This window comes from Marmota marmota, unplaced genomic scaffold (assembly GCF_001458135.2).
Source record: "Marmota marmota marmota unplaced genomic scaffold, marMar, whole genome shotgun sequence".
NCBI classification, from domain to species: Eukaryota; Metazoa; Chordata; class Mammalia; order Rodentia; family Sciuridae; genus Marmota; species Marmota marmota.
Window position 1 is genome coordinate 10,945,458 of NW_026000075.1, and position 16,941 is coordinate 10,962,398.

A 16,941-nucleotide genomic window follows, 5' to 3' on the forward strand; every position below is an offset into this window, starting at 1 on the left:
GTATATATATATATATATATATATATATATATATATATATATATATATCAAAGCAGTTATTTCAAATGGCAAAAGAATTAGAAATAATTTAAATGTCTATCAATAGAGGAGTGGCTTATATATTAAGGTACAGATATACGGTAGCATACTATGTCCTATTAAAAACTATGTTCTGATGTGGAAGGAGTTCCCAACACATTTTTAAGTAATAAAAATAACTTTCAGAAAAGCATTTATAATATTCTAACTTTAGTGTGAAAGGAAAGAATATATATAGTAAATTTATACACTATTTGTAAAAGAGTATGGAGGAAATTGGAATTGCCCTCAGGGAGGGGAAACAGGGGCTTATGTATTATATTAAACAGGGCTGGGGACATAGGAATGAAAGAGTATTTTTTTTTCACTATATCTTAAATTTTGTCCTATGAGTATATGTTTCTCATTGGAAAGTGTCATTTATTTGGAGGTTCCTCAAAGGCTAAGCATAATGTAACCAAATGAACCAACATTCATAAATATATACCGAAAAGAACTGAAAACCAGGACTCAGATACTGTACGCCAATATTGATAACAGCATTACTCACAATAGCTGGAAGGTAGAAATTACCCAAGTTCCCATCAACAGGGGAGCGTGCTACATAGCATGGAATGTTACTCAAACATGAAAAGGAAAAATATTGTGACACATGCTGCATCATGGGTGAGGCATGAGAATGTTCTCTTGAGTTAAATTAGTTAGACACAAAAGGGTAAGTACAACTGCGCTTATATGCAAAATCTGGAATGGGCAAATTCTTAAAGACAGAAAGTAATTCAAGGTTACCAGGGGCTGTGGGGAGGGAAAGTGGGGGAATTATCATCTAATAGTTACAGAGTTTCTGTTTGGGATGATGGAAATGTTTTGGAAATGGTTGTGATGGCTGTACAACGTTGCAAAAGCAATGAATGGTGCTTGGAAATTAATGGTACACTGATAAAGTGGTTAAAATGGCAAATTCTGTGTTATAGGTTACCACAATAAAATATTCAAATGCAATGCAATTTAAAGAAAAAAGTCCCAAGGAGCTTAACCTCTTTCCCTCCAGAGGCTTCCCTAGAACCACACATTCTTCCAACCTGACCCGATCCTCCCAAGGCCAACATAACTGAGTGCATGCTGAAGTCAAGGGTGCTGCGCTAGGCACTGCCTGGAGTAGAAAGCCAGGTGCACATTCTTCTGTGCTTCAAAGAAGCTTGTCCCACAGCCTGGGCAGCAGTGCATGTCTCGAATAGGTGAAGCAGAAAGGGTACTGAATCAACTTCTTGACCTTGTGCTGTGGGAGCACAGAAGCCAGAGTAACCCAATGTGACTGAAGATCCAGGTGGCTTGACACAGAGAGTAGTCTCTCAGGTGGCCTTGAAGAAGTGGGGTTCATTGGAGGCAGATTACTGATGAACCTGCCTCATCAGTATGGAGGTGCCTCTCTGAGCAAAGGACCGTAGCCTCCCATCACTGGTGTGAGGTGTGTATGGAAGGATGATTCTGGAAAAGCAGCTAAAGTCAAATGGTGTCAATTCTTAAATGCCCAATTGAGTTCATCTGACCTTAAGTGCTGGCTGCAGGAAAAGAGCTTGGGTGTTCTTTGTGTTGTTTTTCACTGTCCTTTTGCCAGTTAGGGATGTGTGCTTTTTATCCTTATCAAGCAGAGAACTTGGACAGTTTACGTTTTATTTCAATGTTTTCTTTGCAACTCAAACTGTGTTTGCCATCTAGTGATTAATCCATGCCACTGCAACAACCTACTTAAAATTCCTTGTTTCTCAACCCTGCAGCCAAGCTCCCAGGCCTCCAAATTCCATTCTGTTGACAGTCACTTCTGCCCTAATGCCTACCTCAGCATTCAGAGACAGCACCGTGAAATCGCAACCCTCAGAGTAGCAATAATATTCACATGAAAGAAAACTTTAGTTGTTCAGAAGAAAATGAGCTTTAGAAATTGTGTATTATGAAAAGTTTAAATAGGATCAGACTTGAACTGTATTCAACACCTCTGGGTGAACAAGATTCATGGAGCACAAGAGATACCACCTTCATTTCTGGAGTTTCTGCTCTTATATAGCTTCCAAAGGGAGACAAGGACTTAACAGTTTGGGGTTCCAAATAAGTGGTACCTATTAGAATGTAACTTTCCAAATTTCTGAATTTCTGGATGCATGTCAAAACAGCCACATTTTCTTCTTCTATTGTCTTTAAGTAGATTCCTTTTCCTTCAAAAGGTGTCATTAATCATTTGATAGAATGAGCCAAAAATGTTGTGTTTCATGTGCAGAGAACTTAAAAGTAAACATTAGTCACTCCAGAGTCTTAAAGAGCCCACAATAACACTTTGCAACGGAACTTTAGAGTTCCTTCACAATGAGGACTTCTACATTGGAAGATATACTGAATCTAGTGTGTCTTTTTGCCCCTGAGATCTGGGTTGTGGGAATTCAGTTAATTGGCAAATGAATATCTACTATTTTCTAGGCTCTGAGCTAAGTACTATGGATGCTATGGATGTAATGTTATACACATGTACACTGTGATAACACCTTTTTCTAAACTTGGTTATAACCCACTCCCCACACCCCATTTCTAGGGGATGGAAGGAAATCCTTTTTTTCTTCCTTTTCTTTCTCTCTCTCTCTCTTTTTTTTTTTTTTTTTTTTTTTTTTTTTGCTAAAGGAAAAAGTTTTCTTGCTTTGTTAGTAAAGGAGAAACACAGAGGACTACTGTCCCAGAGTCTATGATTCTACCCATCAAGGATAACAGGGGTTTTTTGCTTTTGTTGTTGTGCTTATTTTTTGGTACCAGGGATTGAACCCAGGGAGCTTACCCACTGAGCCACATCCCCAGCCCATTTTTATATTTTATTTACAGACAGGGTCTTGCTGAATTGCTTAGGGTCTGGCTAAATTGATGAGGCTGGCTTTGAACTCTTAATCCTCCTGACTCAGCCTCCCAAACCGCTGGGATTACTGGAATGCACTACCACACCCAGCTAGCAGGGGATTTTAAAAGAGGTGATTCAAAGGCTACATTCTAGGTGTTTGCTTATCCAGAGTTGAAATTCACTTGCTAATTTGGGAGATAGCCATTTCTGAGATGTTCTGATGTCAAGCAAATCTTTCTTACACTAAATTTTGTCTTACAAAGGATTGTGCTGTAGAGAGCAAGGGATAGAGTTCTCACCTTACTGCCAAATTCAGCTTGTTGTTCAGGTTACAGATTAGTCACCTGGATGTAGCTTCTCTTCTCCAATCCAACAGCACCCCCAAGCCCTGAAATGTGTAGACTGGTTTTGGGAAACCATTCACTCAGTCTCTTAAAAAAAATATGAACTGCTTGGCTGTCATTTTCAACTGTACTTCTGTTCATCTGATTTTGCAGGGAAGGCCAGAGATACCGAGTGTATGTGGTGATACCTCTTCTGCCAGGGTTTGAAGGAGACATTTCAACGGGTGGAGGAAATGCTCTTCAGGCAATAATGCACTTCAACTACAGGTGCCCGAATTCTCAGTAGTCTGTTTAGAGCTTTCAGTCACTTCGCACATGGGTGCTGGTGCCGGGGTGCTAGTGATGGCAGTGTTCTTCACATTGAACAAAGGGACACTATTTTACTTTCAAATCTTAGCCTGTTGATAAAATTCAAATGCAGCCTAAAATTGTACATGGTGGGCTTAGGATATAAAGTAAGTATAAAAGAACTAAAATGTTAGTCCTTTTTCATATTTATTGCTTCTCTTATATGTGATAGTATATATTTCATATATATAATGTTGTTAAAAATTATCTTCAAGCCATATTTTTTCAGTAATAGAGAAAAAACCATAGAATTAAATACCTAAAATGATATGAGTATGATTAGAGTGTATTTGGTTGTGTAGCATGTCTCCCAGGAAACTTGGTAATAATAATCTCTTAGAAAATGGAAATTCCTATCTTAAAGATTTTTAATTCTATTTCCTCCATCTACCACATCTCTGCTAAAATTCTACAGAAAGTGGTGACTCCTACACTTGGTATTTTGAAAATCCAGTTTCCATATTCACTCTAAAAGGGACATTTGGGTTCCCCGGAGTCTTTAGACTTGCCAGCGGAACATTGTAAGATGATTGGGAAGTGCCCGGGGGTGGGCAGCATAGAAGGTGATAGAGAGTAGCCCCAAGCTTCGCCTTGGGTCACATAACTGGGAAAGAGATTGGAAACCAAGAGGTGAGTGTGTGGACAGGCCTGGATATGAATATGGCTCCTGAGTATGAGCTTGGACCTGATACACAAGAGTCCCACACAGGATGGATCACCCTGGTGATAAGTCACAACAACGACTAGAACCTGGGTATTTTCTTTAAATAGTTCTTGTTTTTTCAAACCACCTTTAGTTTCTCTCCTTTCTAGTTCAACCTTTTAGAGAGCTGGAAGGGGCAAATAAGATCTCACACTTTGTAATCCAAGAAGTGGATTTGTAAATCCAAGAAGTGCTCAAAGTGTAGGTCAAATTGCTCTGCACGTACAATCTGAATGCACTGGAGTTTTCTGCCATTGCGTCTATCTCCCAGGGTCATAAGTAAGGATCTGTTTCCCCTGGGGTAATTTTGCCTAGTTACAGTATGAGAGAACTTGAACTGTATTGGTCTATATACTCGGATTGAAGATTTGCCATTTCTAATGTTATCTGATTTAGAGCATGACACATAAAGCTTTTCAAGTATTTAAGTCACTGACATAATGTTTAATTGGATTTCATCTGCTTCATTTGCCATTCTAATATTATTTTTGGAATATTGTCAGTTGTAATTATTTCCTATGACTGTTTTCTTGAGTTTGAACCAGCTGAATGGAATACATGTTTGGCTCTTGTTCAGAACCCAAACTATAACCTTTTATTATGCAAAAACATCTCTATTTGCTGGCATCATCTTTCATAATATCAGCATTTCCCAGGCATAACTGTATTTTAATTACTTTCATAGAGCAAGCAGATGGAGCATAGAATTTTTTTTCAATCTGTATTATTCATCAACTGTTATCAGAGTCTTGAGAAACAAAATCATAAGCAGAGTCAGTTAAGTCTGGTTTTGTTTTTACGTTTAAGGGCTTTTGTGGAGTTTATGGAGACAACGTAATGTAATAGTTTGCTGAATTCCTAAATCACTCTGCCAATGGTTCGAACTTTTCACCTTGGAAAGCAATGTGATACTCTTCAGTATTTTTATCTATTGAGGCATGCTAGATTTATCTTTTCTGTCACCAAATTTAGAAGAGGGAAAGTTCATTTATAACTCATCTTTTTAAAAATAGCTTCTCTTTGTGAAAACTAACTTTAATTTTATAACTCTTCCATTTATCCACCTCAAAGCTGCTTTGTCCAATTCGTTACATTACAAAAGCGATGTTCACCTGTGTTTAGCTTTAAAACATGTAGGCACCTTCTCATTAGAAGCACTTGTTCTGTTTGTACTTGGATTGGGATTATACCCACACATACTGCAGTGGAAATTGGTTGTTTTGAAACCTCCATAATTATTTCTTTGCATACTTTCAGAACCATGTGCAGAGGAGAAAATTCCATCCTTGGACAGTTAAAAACAGAGCGTAAGTAACTGCTTTTCTTTTCCCTCCAGGATTGTTTTTATGAAGCATGAAACTATCTGTAATATTAAGTGTGAAGATGAATTATCAGTAATCACAAATGCTTTCACCAAGTTTTTAGAATTCTACTCACAAAAATTTCTCTACAAAATGATCAGCTGAGGTCAATTATTTATTTTTATTAACCCGCCCAAACCAATGTTTCAATACAGATGCTTGAGATGCATAGGTAATAAAAAATGAGAATGTCCATATAATTTTATTTGTTTATTTATAGTAATTTTGCCTTAACAATATCTGAAATTTGTAAGGCACTTCTCAAAGACCATACATGTGCATTCTCTGCTCATTGTCTACCTCAGTCTTAGAAAGAAAGGACAGGGGTCACTCCTGCTTCAAAATTGAGGAAATAGATGCTCTAAGGTTAAGACATATTTACTGCATCTATGTATGCAGTAGAAGTCTCAGGGTTCTCACAACATATTCTTGAATTTAGCAAAGAAAGCCTGCTTTTGAAAGGCACATTTTCAGAAGTCTTCTTTTTAAAAGTTTTTGCTTGTTCTTTTTAGTTATACATGCATTAGAATGTATTTTGACATACATACATGCAGTATAACTTCACATTTTTGTGGTCGTACATGATGTGGAATTTCCCTGGTTGTGTATTCATATATAAACAGAGGAAAGTTATGTCCTATTCATTCTACTGACTTTCTCATTTCCATCCACTCTCCCTTTCCTCCAATCCCCCCATCCAATCTGGTGAACCTGCACTCTCCTCCACCTGTTGTGAGTTAGTATCTGCATATCAGAGTAAACATTCAGCCTTTGATTTTTTTGAGATTGTCTTATTTCACTTAGCATGATAGTCTCCAGTTACATCCATTTACTGGCAAATGCCATAATTTCATTCTTCTTATGGCTGACTAATATTCGATTGTGTATATGTACCACATTTTCTTTATCCATTCATCTGTTGAAGGGCACCTAGATTGGTTCCATAGCTTAGCTATTGTGAATTGAGCTACTTTAAACATTGATGTGGCCACATCACTGTAATATGCTGTTTTTAAGTCCTCTGGGAATATGCCAAGGAGTGGGTAAACTGGGTCAAATGGTAGTTCCATTCCAAGTTTTCTGAGGAATTCAGATGTCTTCTTAATTGATCCTTATATATAGTTCTCCACTACAGTATATTACATGGAGTTTACTTATTTATATCTCCTTGAACTAACTGTAAGTTCATCCCATAGTGGAAAATTCAATAATATTCTATAAATTTGTGCAATGGTATGGGGAGGCGGCCAGCACCTCATTGGGGGTTTTTCTTCCTGCCAAGGAGGGTGTAAGCCTCCTAAGAAATTAAAACCTAGAATAATTAGTGAAGAATAAAAGATAAAGTTGGAAAGATAGTTTCAAAAAGGTAGAGCCCCTGATAGGTCCAGTCTACACAAGAGATGGAGCTAGACAATTAGAAAATAGCTCTCATGGATTATTTAAGAGGTACATCAAAAGCAGGGATAAGGTTTCAAGCATGGAGTCTTGCTTCATGATGTCTTGCAGTCCACAGGTTGGTTGGCATCTTGGCAGGTCACACGCATCCAGAGAGGCTGTGCAGCTACAGCAGGTCACCCCATCCCCAGTGCTGTGTGGGACCAGGCAGAGCTGCATAGGGCTTACAATGTGTATAGGCAGTCAGCCAGAGGAAGTATCCACTGCAAGTTCCCAGCCACCAGATTCTATATTCATTAGGCTTCCGTGCGTGTTGTAGTCCACACACAGCCCACGGATAGCTTTCGACACAATAGGTAGAAAAGATTTCACAGAACTAAACTAGAGTCAGAACCCAGCTTATCTGATGTATAGATCAGTTGGGTCTTGATTATGAAAACCTAGGTGGCCACGCAAAAGAAAAGAGGCAACACTCACCAAGTGGTGTTCATATGCATTCTCACTTCCTGTGAGGGAGGGAGGTAAAGGGGACTGTTAGAGGCCAGAGAGATGCTGTGGTAGAAAAGTGGGGCTTGTGGGTAGAGTTTCGATCTCACTTACCTGAGAGAATGGAAATGCCACAAGGAAATCTGGAAGACAGAAGGAGCCATCATAACCATGTGATGCCATGTGATATGACCTCCAGATATGTATAAACCTTAACTGAGTTTTGAGGGGGGGATTGTACATTACACTGGCAGCCTCCTAAATGTGGACATACTCAATGATGTATTGGAACGTGGGGAGAAAAACCTTAAGCCTTCCAAGTACGTATAGATTTAACTTAAAATTATGAAATTAGGACATCAGCAGGAATGGCAGAGTAAAGATCTCCAAAAATATACTCCTCCATAAAAGCAACAAAAACATTAACAGAAATCTTTGCAATCAACTTCCCAGATCCTAAAAGTTAACCAAAAGCTTGTAACAATCCAAGAGTGTTTATTGGAGAAAACCAGCTGCATGTTGGTAAAAACCTCTTCTAAACTCCACAGCAATCTTCAGAACCAACAGGTCCTCAATCATGGCAAAAACCAGGAGCCTAAAGGTGGTCAGGGTGCAAGGCAGGGTCTAGGCTCCCATCCCCTGACAGTGCTCAGAGCATTGTCATTAACTGACCTGTTTGAAAGTTCCCTTTATACCATCATTCAAAGGACTTAAATTTATTTCACTGGCTCAATGTGCTCAGTGAAAATAACCTTTGACCTAGATATTTATCAAAACAAGCAGCAACAATTATTTAACATCACAGCTGCCTGAGACAGAGATAACAGCTGAGCAAACAAGAAGCTAAAAACTTAAAAAGGTAACCTGGGGAAGGAGAATCCCGTAGTGGGCATCAGGAAGCTCTAACAAACTCCTGGGAATCTAAAAGGCTGTGCATATGTATGTGTGCCCAAGGCAATGCCCATGCTCAGAGAAGACTTGAGAATACTCTAAATTCTTACCTCTGGCAGGCCTTAAGGCCCTGGTACAAAGAAAAAGTGAAGCCCAAGGCAGCATTATAAAATGCATGCCCCCTTCACAGCTCCTCAATAAAATATGAGACTCACTGGTTCCAGGAATTTAAGAAATCATATAAAATAGTATATTCTCATGCCATAATGGAATGAAATTATAAAAAATAAAAGGAGATTTTGAAAATTTACAAATTGATAGGGAATAACACACTTCCAAATAATGAAAGAATCAAAGAAGATATTGCAAAGGACCGACAAAAAATATTTTGTGGTGAATGAAAATGAAAATATATCAAAATTTATGAGACAAAGTTAAAGCAAGGTTTAGAGAGAAATATATAGCTATAAACATTTATCTTAAAAAGAAGAAAAACCTCAAATCAATAATCTAAACCCACATCTTAAGAAACAATATAAAAAAGAGCAAACTAAATCCAAAGCAAGCAGAATGGAAGAAATCATGAAGATTGGAAGGAAGACAAATAAGAAAAATAGAAAAACAATAGAGAAAATCAGAAAGACCAAAAATTGATTCTTTGAAAAAACTTTAAAAGTTGGCAAATCTTTAACTAGACTAAGTAAAAAAAGACAGAAAATTCAAATTGTCTATATCAGGAAATAAGAGAACAATAGATCTTATAAAAATAAAAGAGAATACTCTGAATCATTGTATGCTAACAAATTAGTTAATCTAAATAGATGGAAAAGTCCCTCTGAAGACATTGTATTAGCCAGAGTTCTCTAGAAAAACTGAACTGAGAGAGAGAGAGAGAGAGAGAGAGAGAGAGGAGAGAGAGTGTGTGTGTGTATGTGTATGTGTTTGTGTGTAGAGAGAGAGGAAAAAAAAAGAAGATGGAGGGGAGGTGTGTCTATTGTGAGGAATGGGCTGACATGACTATGGAAACTGAAAAGTCCCAGTCTGCTGTCTGTGGGATAGAAGATTCCTGAAAGCCATTGGTGTGATTTCAGTCCAAGTCTGGAGATCTAAGAGCCAGAGGGGCCAATGGTACAAATCCCAGTTCAAGAGCAAAAGAAGGCCAATATCCCATCTAAAGTAGACAGGTAGAAAGCAAAAGGGGTGAATTCCTCCTTTGTTCTGTCCAGGCCCTCAATGGATTGAATTGTGCCCACCAACAATGGGAAGGGAAATCTACTTTAATGAATTTACTGACTTCAGTGCTAATCTCATCACAAACCCTCTCACAGACACCCCCCAAAATAATATTTAATCTAGGTACCCCTAGCCCAATCAAGATGATATATAGAACTAACCACCACAGACACAAACTACCAAAACTGATTCCAGAACAAATTGAAACTCCAAGTAAACCTAAAACAAGTAATCAACATGTTTCTAAAATGCTCAGGCCCAGACAGTTTTGCTGGTGATTTCTACCATCCATAAAAGAATCAATTACTTATCCTTCACAAACTTTTCCCTAAAAAGATAGACAAGTGTTGCCCAATACCAAAATCATTCCAAGAAAAGAAAGACAGGGACCAATATTCCTTATGATACAAACACAGAACTCCACAGTGATATTATTAAGCTGAATCAGGCAATATAAAAAGGATTAAGAATCATGATCAAATGGGATTTACCCTATGAATGGTTGGTTTTACATCTGAAACTAAATCAGTATAGTACACAGTGGGAACAGAATAAAGGACAGAGACCATATATGACCATCTTGTTAAACACAAAAAAGTATTTGACAAAATCTAAAATTCTTTCATGAAGAAAACAACCTAGAAATGGATGAGAACTGCTTCAGTCTCATAAAGGGGGATATTCAAATACCAACAGAAGGCATCAGTATATACTTAAGTGGAGAAAGACTGAAAGCTTTCACCCCGTGACTGGTAACAAGATGAGAATGGCCACTCTTGTCAAACATTAAAATGGAAGTTTTAACCAAGGCAATTGGATAAGAAAAATAATTTCTGAAAAAGGGATAGGGAGGAAAAAGAGGAATAAAACAATCTTTTCACAAATGGCATACTCTTATTGGCAGAAAAATCCTAAAGAATTCACACATACTCATGCAATTAAAGGTAATAAATTAGTCTATTTTGTGTTGCAGGATACAAGATCAATATACAAAAATCAACTTGTTTCTAGAATCGTGTGAATTAGCTGAAATAGAAGACCTAATATTGTTAAGATGGCAGTACTCTCCAAATTGATCTGTAAGATTCAACACTATTACTGTCAAAATCACAGCTACCTTGTTGCAAAGACTGACAACTAGTCCTAAAATTTATGTGTAATTTCAAGGCATTTAGCATAGCCAAAATGACTATAAGAATGAATTGGAAAACCCATATTTTTTATTTTAAAAATTTTCTACAAGCCTAGAACAAGTAGTAAAGACAGTATATTGTTGATATAAGGTTAGACATATAGATCAATGGAATTGAATTGAGACTTCAGAAATAAGCCATTTTTATGGTCAATTGATTTCAACAAGGGTATCAAGACAATTCATTAGAATAGTTTCATAGAATTGTTTTTTCTTTCTTTTTTTTTTTTTGGATAAAGAATTGATTTTTCAACAAACAGTATTAGAACAACTGAAAAGAGAGAGGGGCAGGGGGGAAGCTGAACACCTCACACAATATACAAAAATTAATTCAAATGGATCAAAACCCTGACACTTCAAATCTTCTAGAAGAAAACAGGCATAAAAAAATCATTTTAAACTTGGTTAAGCAATGGTTTCTTAGATTTTTTTTTTTACCAAAAACCCAAGCAAATATGTAAAACTAGATCAAACACAAGAGCTTCTGTGCTCTAATGAACACTGTTAGAAAATTAAATAACCCATAGAATGAGGAAAATGTTTGCAAATCAGATATATATGATAAGGGATTAGTATTCAGAACATATAAAGAATTCTTAAAATTCAATAATAAAATGAAAAAATAACTCAGTTTTAAAATGGAAAAACAATCTAAATAGACATTTTTTAAAAAGAAGATTATATAGATAGATGGCCAATAAACACATGAAAATATACTAATAGTCACTAGGGAGATTCTAATGAAAACTACAATGAGATACAACTTCACCCTTTCATACCCACCAGAGTGGTTAAAATAATAATAAAAGTCTTGGTGTGGGTTTGGAAATGGTGGAACCCTCATACATTGCTGTCAGGAATGCAAAATGCTGCATCCTCTTTGGAAAATAATTTGGTGGCTCCTCAAAAATTAAACATATAACCCAACAGTTCTCTTAAGTATATACTGAAAGGTATTGAAATCATGCATCTACACTGCATTGGTGGTCACAACAGCAGCATTATTCAGAATAGCTGAAATAGAAACAATCCAATGTCCATTAACTGATGAAAGTATAGCAAAATGTGGTATATCTACACCCAGTAATCCTACAGTACTATTCAGGTATAAAAAGAAATGTATTGATACAGTCTAGATTATGAATCAACCTGCAAAACATTACACTAAGTGAAAGAACCCAGGCACAAAAAGCCACATATTCTATGATTCCATATTTATGAAATGTCTTTAATAAACAAATCCATGGAAACATAAAGTGGATTTATGGTTGTCAGTGTCTAGGGAGAGTATGGAATGGGAACAAATGCTAATAAAATGGGCATGGGGAGGTGACAAAAGGTTTTAAAATTAGGAAGCATTGATGATTGCACAACTTTGTGAATACACCTTTTTTAAATTTACTGAATGAAACATTTTAGTTTATTTTTATTTTTTTGCAATACAGGGGCTGAAGCCCAGGACCTTGTGAATGTTAGGCACACACTTTACTACTGAGCTGCAACCCCAGCTTGAATGGTACATTTTTAAAGAATAAATTTTATGGTATAATTTTTTGATAAAATTTATAAATTTTATGAATTTTTAAGTGATTTGGAAGCTTTCAAACTAATGACTTAAACTTTCAGTACTCGTATATTTTATGCAAACACACATTCATATATTGATATTTAATGTTTAGTAGTTTTCCACCGATGGTGTGCTCCATCCACAAAACTTTAGAAAACAACTTGAGACATTAGATATGTATACCACCAATGACAAATACTTTCCACATGTTGCATATAATTGTTTCCAGGACAAAGAAGATTTGCCAGAACATTATCTCTATTTAAATGACAGTGAATGAGTAAATCTATAAAAGACATTGATAAAGTGGAATTGGGAAAGTCACTCAATCCTGGCTGGTAATGTCTTTTAAAAAATGCAAGATGAGGTTATAGAAGAATAAAAAATCAAAACAAGCTTATTATTTAGTTTCTCAGCCATAAAAATGTCCTGGGCTTATTATAAAGCATTTTCTTTGGCTCTGGACCCTTTTCCTGCCTTTGCCACTCAGGGGAAATAAATTGGATTTTAGCTCAAGACTCAAGTTCAATGGTAAGCCTGATTGTGAAGAGATTTCCAAGAACCCTGGGAGCAAGTCAAAAGAAGGCATCTCAGTGGGGAAAACGTTCATATTCTAAACACAGAAAAGATTAATTACATAATGCCCCTTTCTGAAGTACAAGCTTATATTATTGGTTTTGCTTTTGCAAATGTGTAGTGGGTGTTAAAGACATGAACTAGCTAATCTCTAATTGGATAGAGAAATAGAGTTCTCTACTGTTTCAACTACCTAGAATAACAAAACAGCTGCTCCAAGTACGTTAAAATTCCTGGAAAGAAATCCAGTTGCTATTAGTGTATAATTATCTGATACTCCAGACTCCAGGATTTAATGTTTAGTTTAAATCATTTCTTTACCATTTTTATAACTGTTATGAATTACAGCATTTAAGTAGCCAAGTTAATATAATTCAACATAAAGGCCAGAGGTATTAAATCAGGATTAGAAATGTACATATACCGAGTGCCATAAGTTTTTAAACAACAAAAGCCTATTTTTTTCACTTTTGATGTCCTTTCACAAAATTTCTTTATAAATGTCAAGAGTTTATCATGTTGAACTTCTTTCAAAGTACATGTGCACCAGTGTTAATAACAGTTATGTCCTGGGACCTGTATAAGTCTCCAAGTTCTCAAATAGCTCCAGGATGTATAATTTGGAAACATCCCTGATTCTTTTCCATCTGTTGGAAGCATTTTCTTCCAAAGGCATTTGTTTCTCCAATTATATCCTTAAATCACAAGTTAACATCACCAACTTTGTACCTATTGCATATAGAGTCAATTTTTTTCAAACAATAAAGTACTGGTTCTCAATTTTCTTTTTTCTTCTGTCCACAGAGAGCACACAGTGAATTCTTTCATGCTATTGATGGGTGCCCCCTCTTGCATTGGAGAGACCAAAATGGTCCACTTTCTGGCTAGCAACCATTATCTTTCTTTTAGATCTTGTGGCTGGTACCATTAGCTTTCTTTTGAAGGTCATTTTTCACAAAGAAATGAAGGTTTTATCATTGCATCAGAGTTATTGTGTAGGTGAAGGTGAGTGGGAGGTAGGCCTGGGCTATAGGCAGGGTGGTCTCTGGTACTTTACTGATGCTCCGTAGGCTTCCTGTAGGATGGTGCATCCCTTTTGCTTCAGAAAGCCACACAGTATGACATGTCTTAGACCTTCAGGTTGATAACAGCTAATAAGTATTACCTAATATAAAAAAAGTAATTTTGAAATAATTTTGGACTTGTAGAAGCGTTTTCAGGACTCTCATATGCTTCATCCTCATTTCCCAAACGTTAGCTTATCACCCCTTTGCTTTATTGCTTTCTCCCAGTAGATCTATATTTTAATAGGATTTTGTTTGCTTCTTTACTCTGCACCATTTTGGAATAAGTTGTAGCAAGGATGTTCCTTTTCCCCTAAATACTGTTTCTGAGAAAACAAGGACACTTTCCTAAGCAGCTATAGTTCAATTACTGAAATAAATGAAACTAACATTGATGTAATACTATGACCTAGCCTATAGCCCTTACCAAAATTTTGCCAACTGTCCCACTAATCTTCTTCAAGCAGAAGAGGAAGAAAGGTTTTGTTTACTGGGGGCGTATTCTGCTCACAATCATGTGTAGCGCTTGGTTACCCTTGACCCTTATTTTCCCTTACTCTGAAATGGTCCTTCAGTCTTTTTAGTTGGGGGGAGGGGCAAAATGATTTTGGAGTCACTTTAATGTCAATTCACGGAGATCTTCATTCCTTTTCACTTTTGCAGAGTCTCCCAAGTGTGGATTTGCCATGGTTTTCGCCATATCTCCACTATATATGGGCATTTAGAATGTTTTCTATATTTCTCAATTACAAACAAATTGTGTGCTTTCAGTAGTCAAGACTGGACAATGAATAACTTTGTGCATATGTTTTCTTATTTGTTGTAGGTATATCTTTAGGGTAAATTTCTAGAGTGGAATTACTAAGTAGCTTTGTCAGATATCTCCAGGTGACCCTCTAGGAATTAGCGTTCCTATCGCCAATATATGACAGAGCCTGTTCCAGCCCAATCTCCCCAACAGAATATGTTCTTCCACTTCATTCATTTATCCATCCATTTATTCATTCATTCATTCATTCATTTTTGCCAATCTCATAAGAAATGGTTTCTCAGTGTAGTTTTAATTTGCATTTCTATTATTTTGACTAAGGGTGAATATCTTTTCACATGTATTTTTTTGTCTGTGTGAATTGCTTGTTTATATCTCTTGCCCATCTTTCTATCAAGATTTTGGTTTTCTTCCCCTTCAATTCAAGTCTTTCATATGTTATAAAGAACTTACAACTTAAGAACTCTTAGCACTTTATCTGATATGTGTGTGTGTGTGTGTATATATATATATATATATATATATATATATATATATTATATATATATACGTATATGTGTGTATATATATGTATATATATAATTTTTTTGCAAATACTTTCTCTCATGTTTGCATTTTGCCCATGATTTTTGCCTGTGGTGTTTTCTGTCATGCAAATATATTCGCATGTAATCCAGTTAACATTATCAATCATCAATCTTTTACTGCCACTGGATAGTAAAAAGCCTTCCCTTCACTTGGGTTGTAAAGGAATTCACTCTTGTTTTCTTCTAATATTTGTCTGATTTCATATGATTACATTTACATTTCTGATCCATTTGAAATTTTATTCTTTTGTTTATTTATATATGACAGCAGAATGCATTACAATTCTTATTACACATATAGAGCACAATTTTTCATATCTCTAGTTGTGTACAAAGTATATTCACACCAATTCGTGTCTTCATACATGTACTTTGGATAATAATAATGATCATCACGTTTCACCATCATTTTTAACCCCATGCCCCCCTCCCTTCCCCTCCAACCCCTCTGCCCTATGTAGAGTTTGTCTGTTCTTCCCATACTTCCTCTCCCTATCCCACTATGAATCAGCGCATTTGGAATTTATTCTTAATGGAATTCTTGGAGTTTTACCTTTTTCAAGTGGCTGTTCCATTGCATTGGCACCTCTTACTTGAATGTCCTGTCCTGGTCTCTTGAGATTCTGCTTTCATCATACACAAAATTTCCACCTACTCTTTGGTCTATTTTTGGACTTTCTAGTTCATCCACTGGCTTATCTATTTATGTACCAGTTCTGCACTATTGAATTATACAGACTTTATAGCATGTTTTCATATCTGATAGAGCTAATGTCTCCTCATAGCTTTTCTTTTAAAATTTCCAAATTATTCTTGCATATATATTTTTCCTCATGAACTATGATATCATATTGTCTAACTCCATTAAAAATGTTGGTATTTTTATTGAGATTACCTTAAATATATAAATGAACCCGGGAAAAGTCAACATCTTTCAGTGTTGAATAGTTCTATCCCAGAACAAGGGGTAGCTTTGCATTTGTCTACTCTTCTGTCTTGAGAGTCTTTAAAATTTTTCTCCCTAAATTTTTGCACATATCCTGTTAAGTTTATCTTTAAGTACTTTATCTTTGTAGGAACCTATATAAATGAAGTTCTGTTTGTGAGTCTCTAAATGGTTATCATTTGTATGTATGAAAGCTGCTGGTTTCTACATGTCAATTTATATCCTGTTACCATAATTAATCATTTCATGGTTTAAGATCATTTTATCATTGGTTCTCTGGGTATACTATGATCGTATCTGCAAATGAGTAATTAGTTTATTTCTTATATGATTTCTCTTGACTAGCTACATTAACTGATGCTTCCAAGACAAAATTAAATTGTATTGATTATATATAACACACATATACATCTATTATATGTTTTATACATTTAAAAGCATATAGATATGTATGCATCTTTTTTTTTTACTTCACTGTTTTTATGAGGAATGGATGCTAGATTGTCTCAAAAGGGTTTTTGCATCTGTTGAGATGATTATGTGATCTTCCCCCTAGATTGGT

The 16,941-nt window shown here is 36.0% G+C and overlaps 1 protein-coding gene across 8 annotated transcripts in view; it reads left to right on the forward strand.

The window, feature by feature from the left end:
* Pld1 (phospholipase D1) overlaps positions 1-16,941 on the forward strand; it is a 208,105-nt gene that overhangs the window by 168,222 nt on the left and 22,942 nt on the right. For all 8 annotated transcript variants that reach the window (XM_015494265.2, XM_048814297.1, XM_048814295.1 and 5 more), the window contains 2 exons: positions 3,415-3,528; positions 5,570-5,619. In XM_015494265.2, the coding sequence (XP_015349751.1) occupies positions 3,415-3,528; positions 5,570-5,619 (164 nt within the window). The remainder of the gene's footprint in view (positions 1-3,414; positions 3,529-5,569; positions 5,620-16,941) is intronic.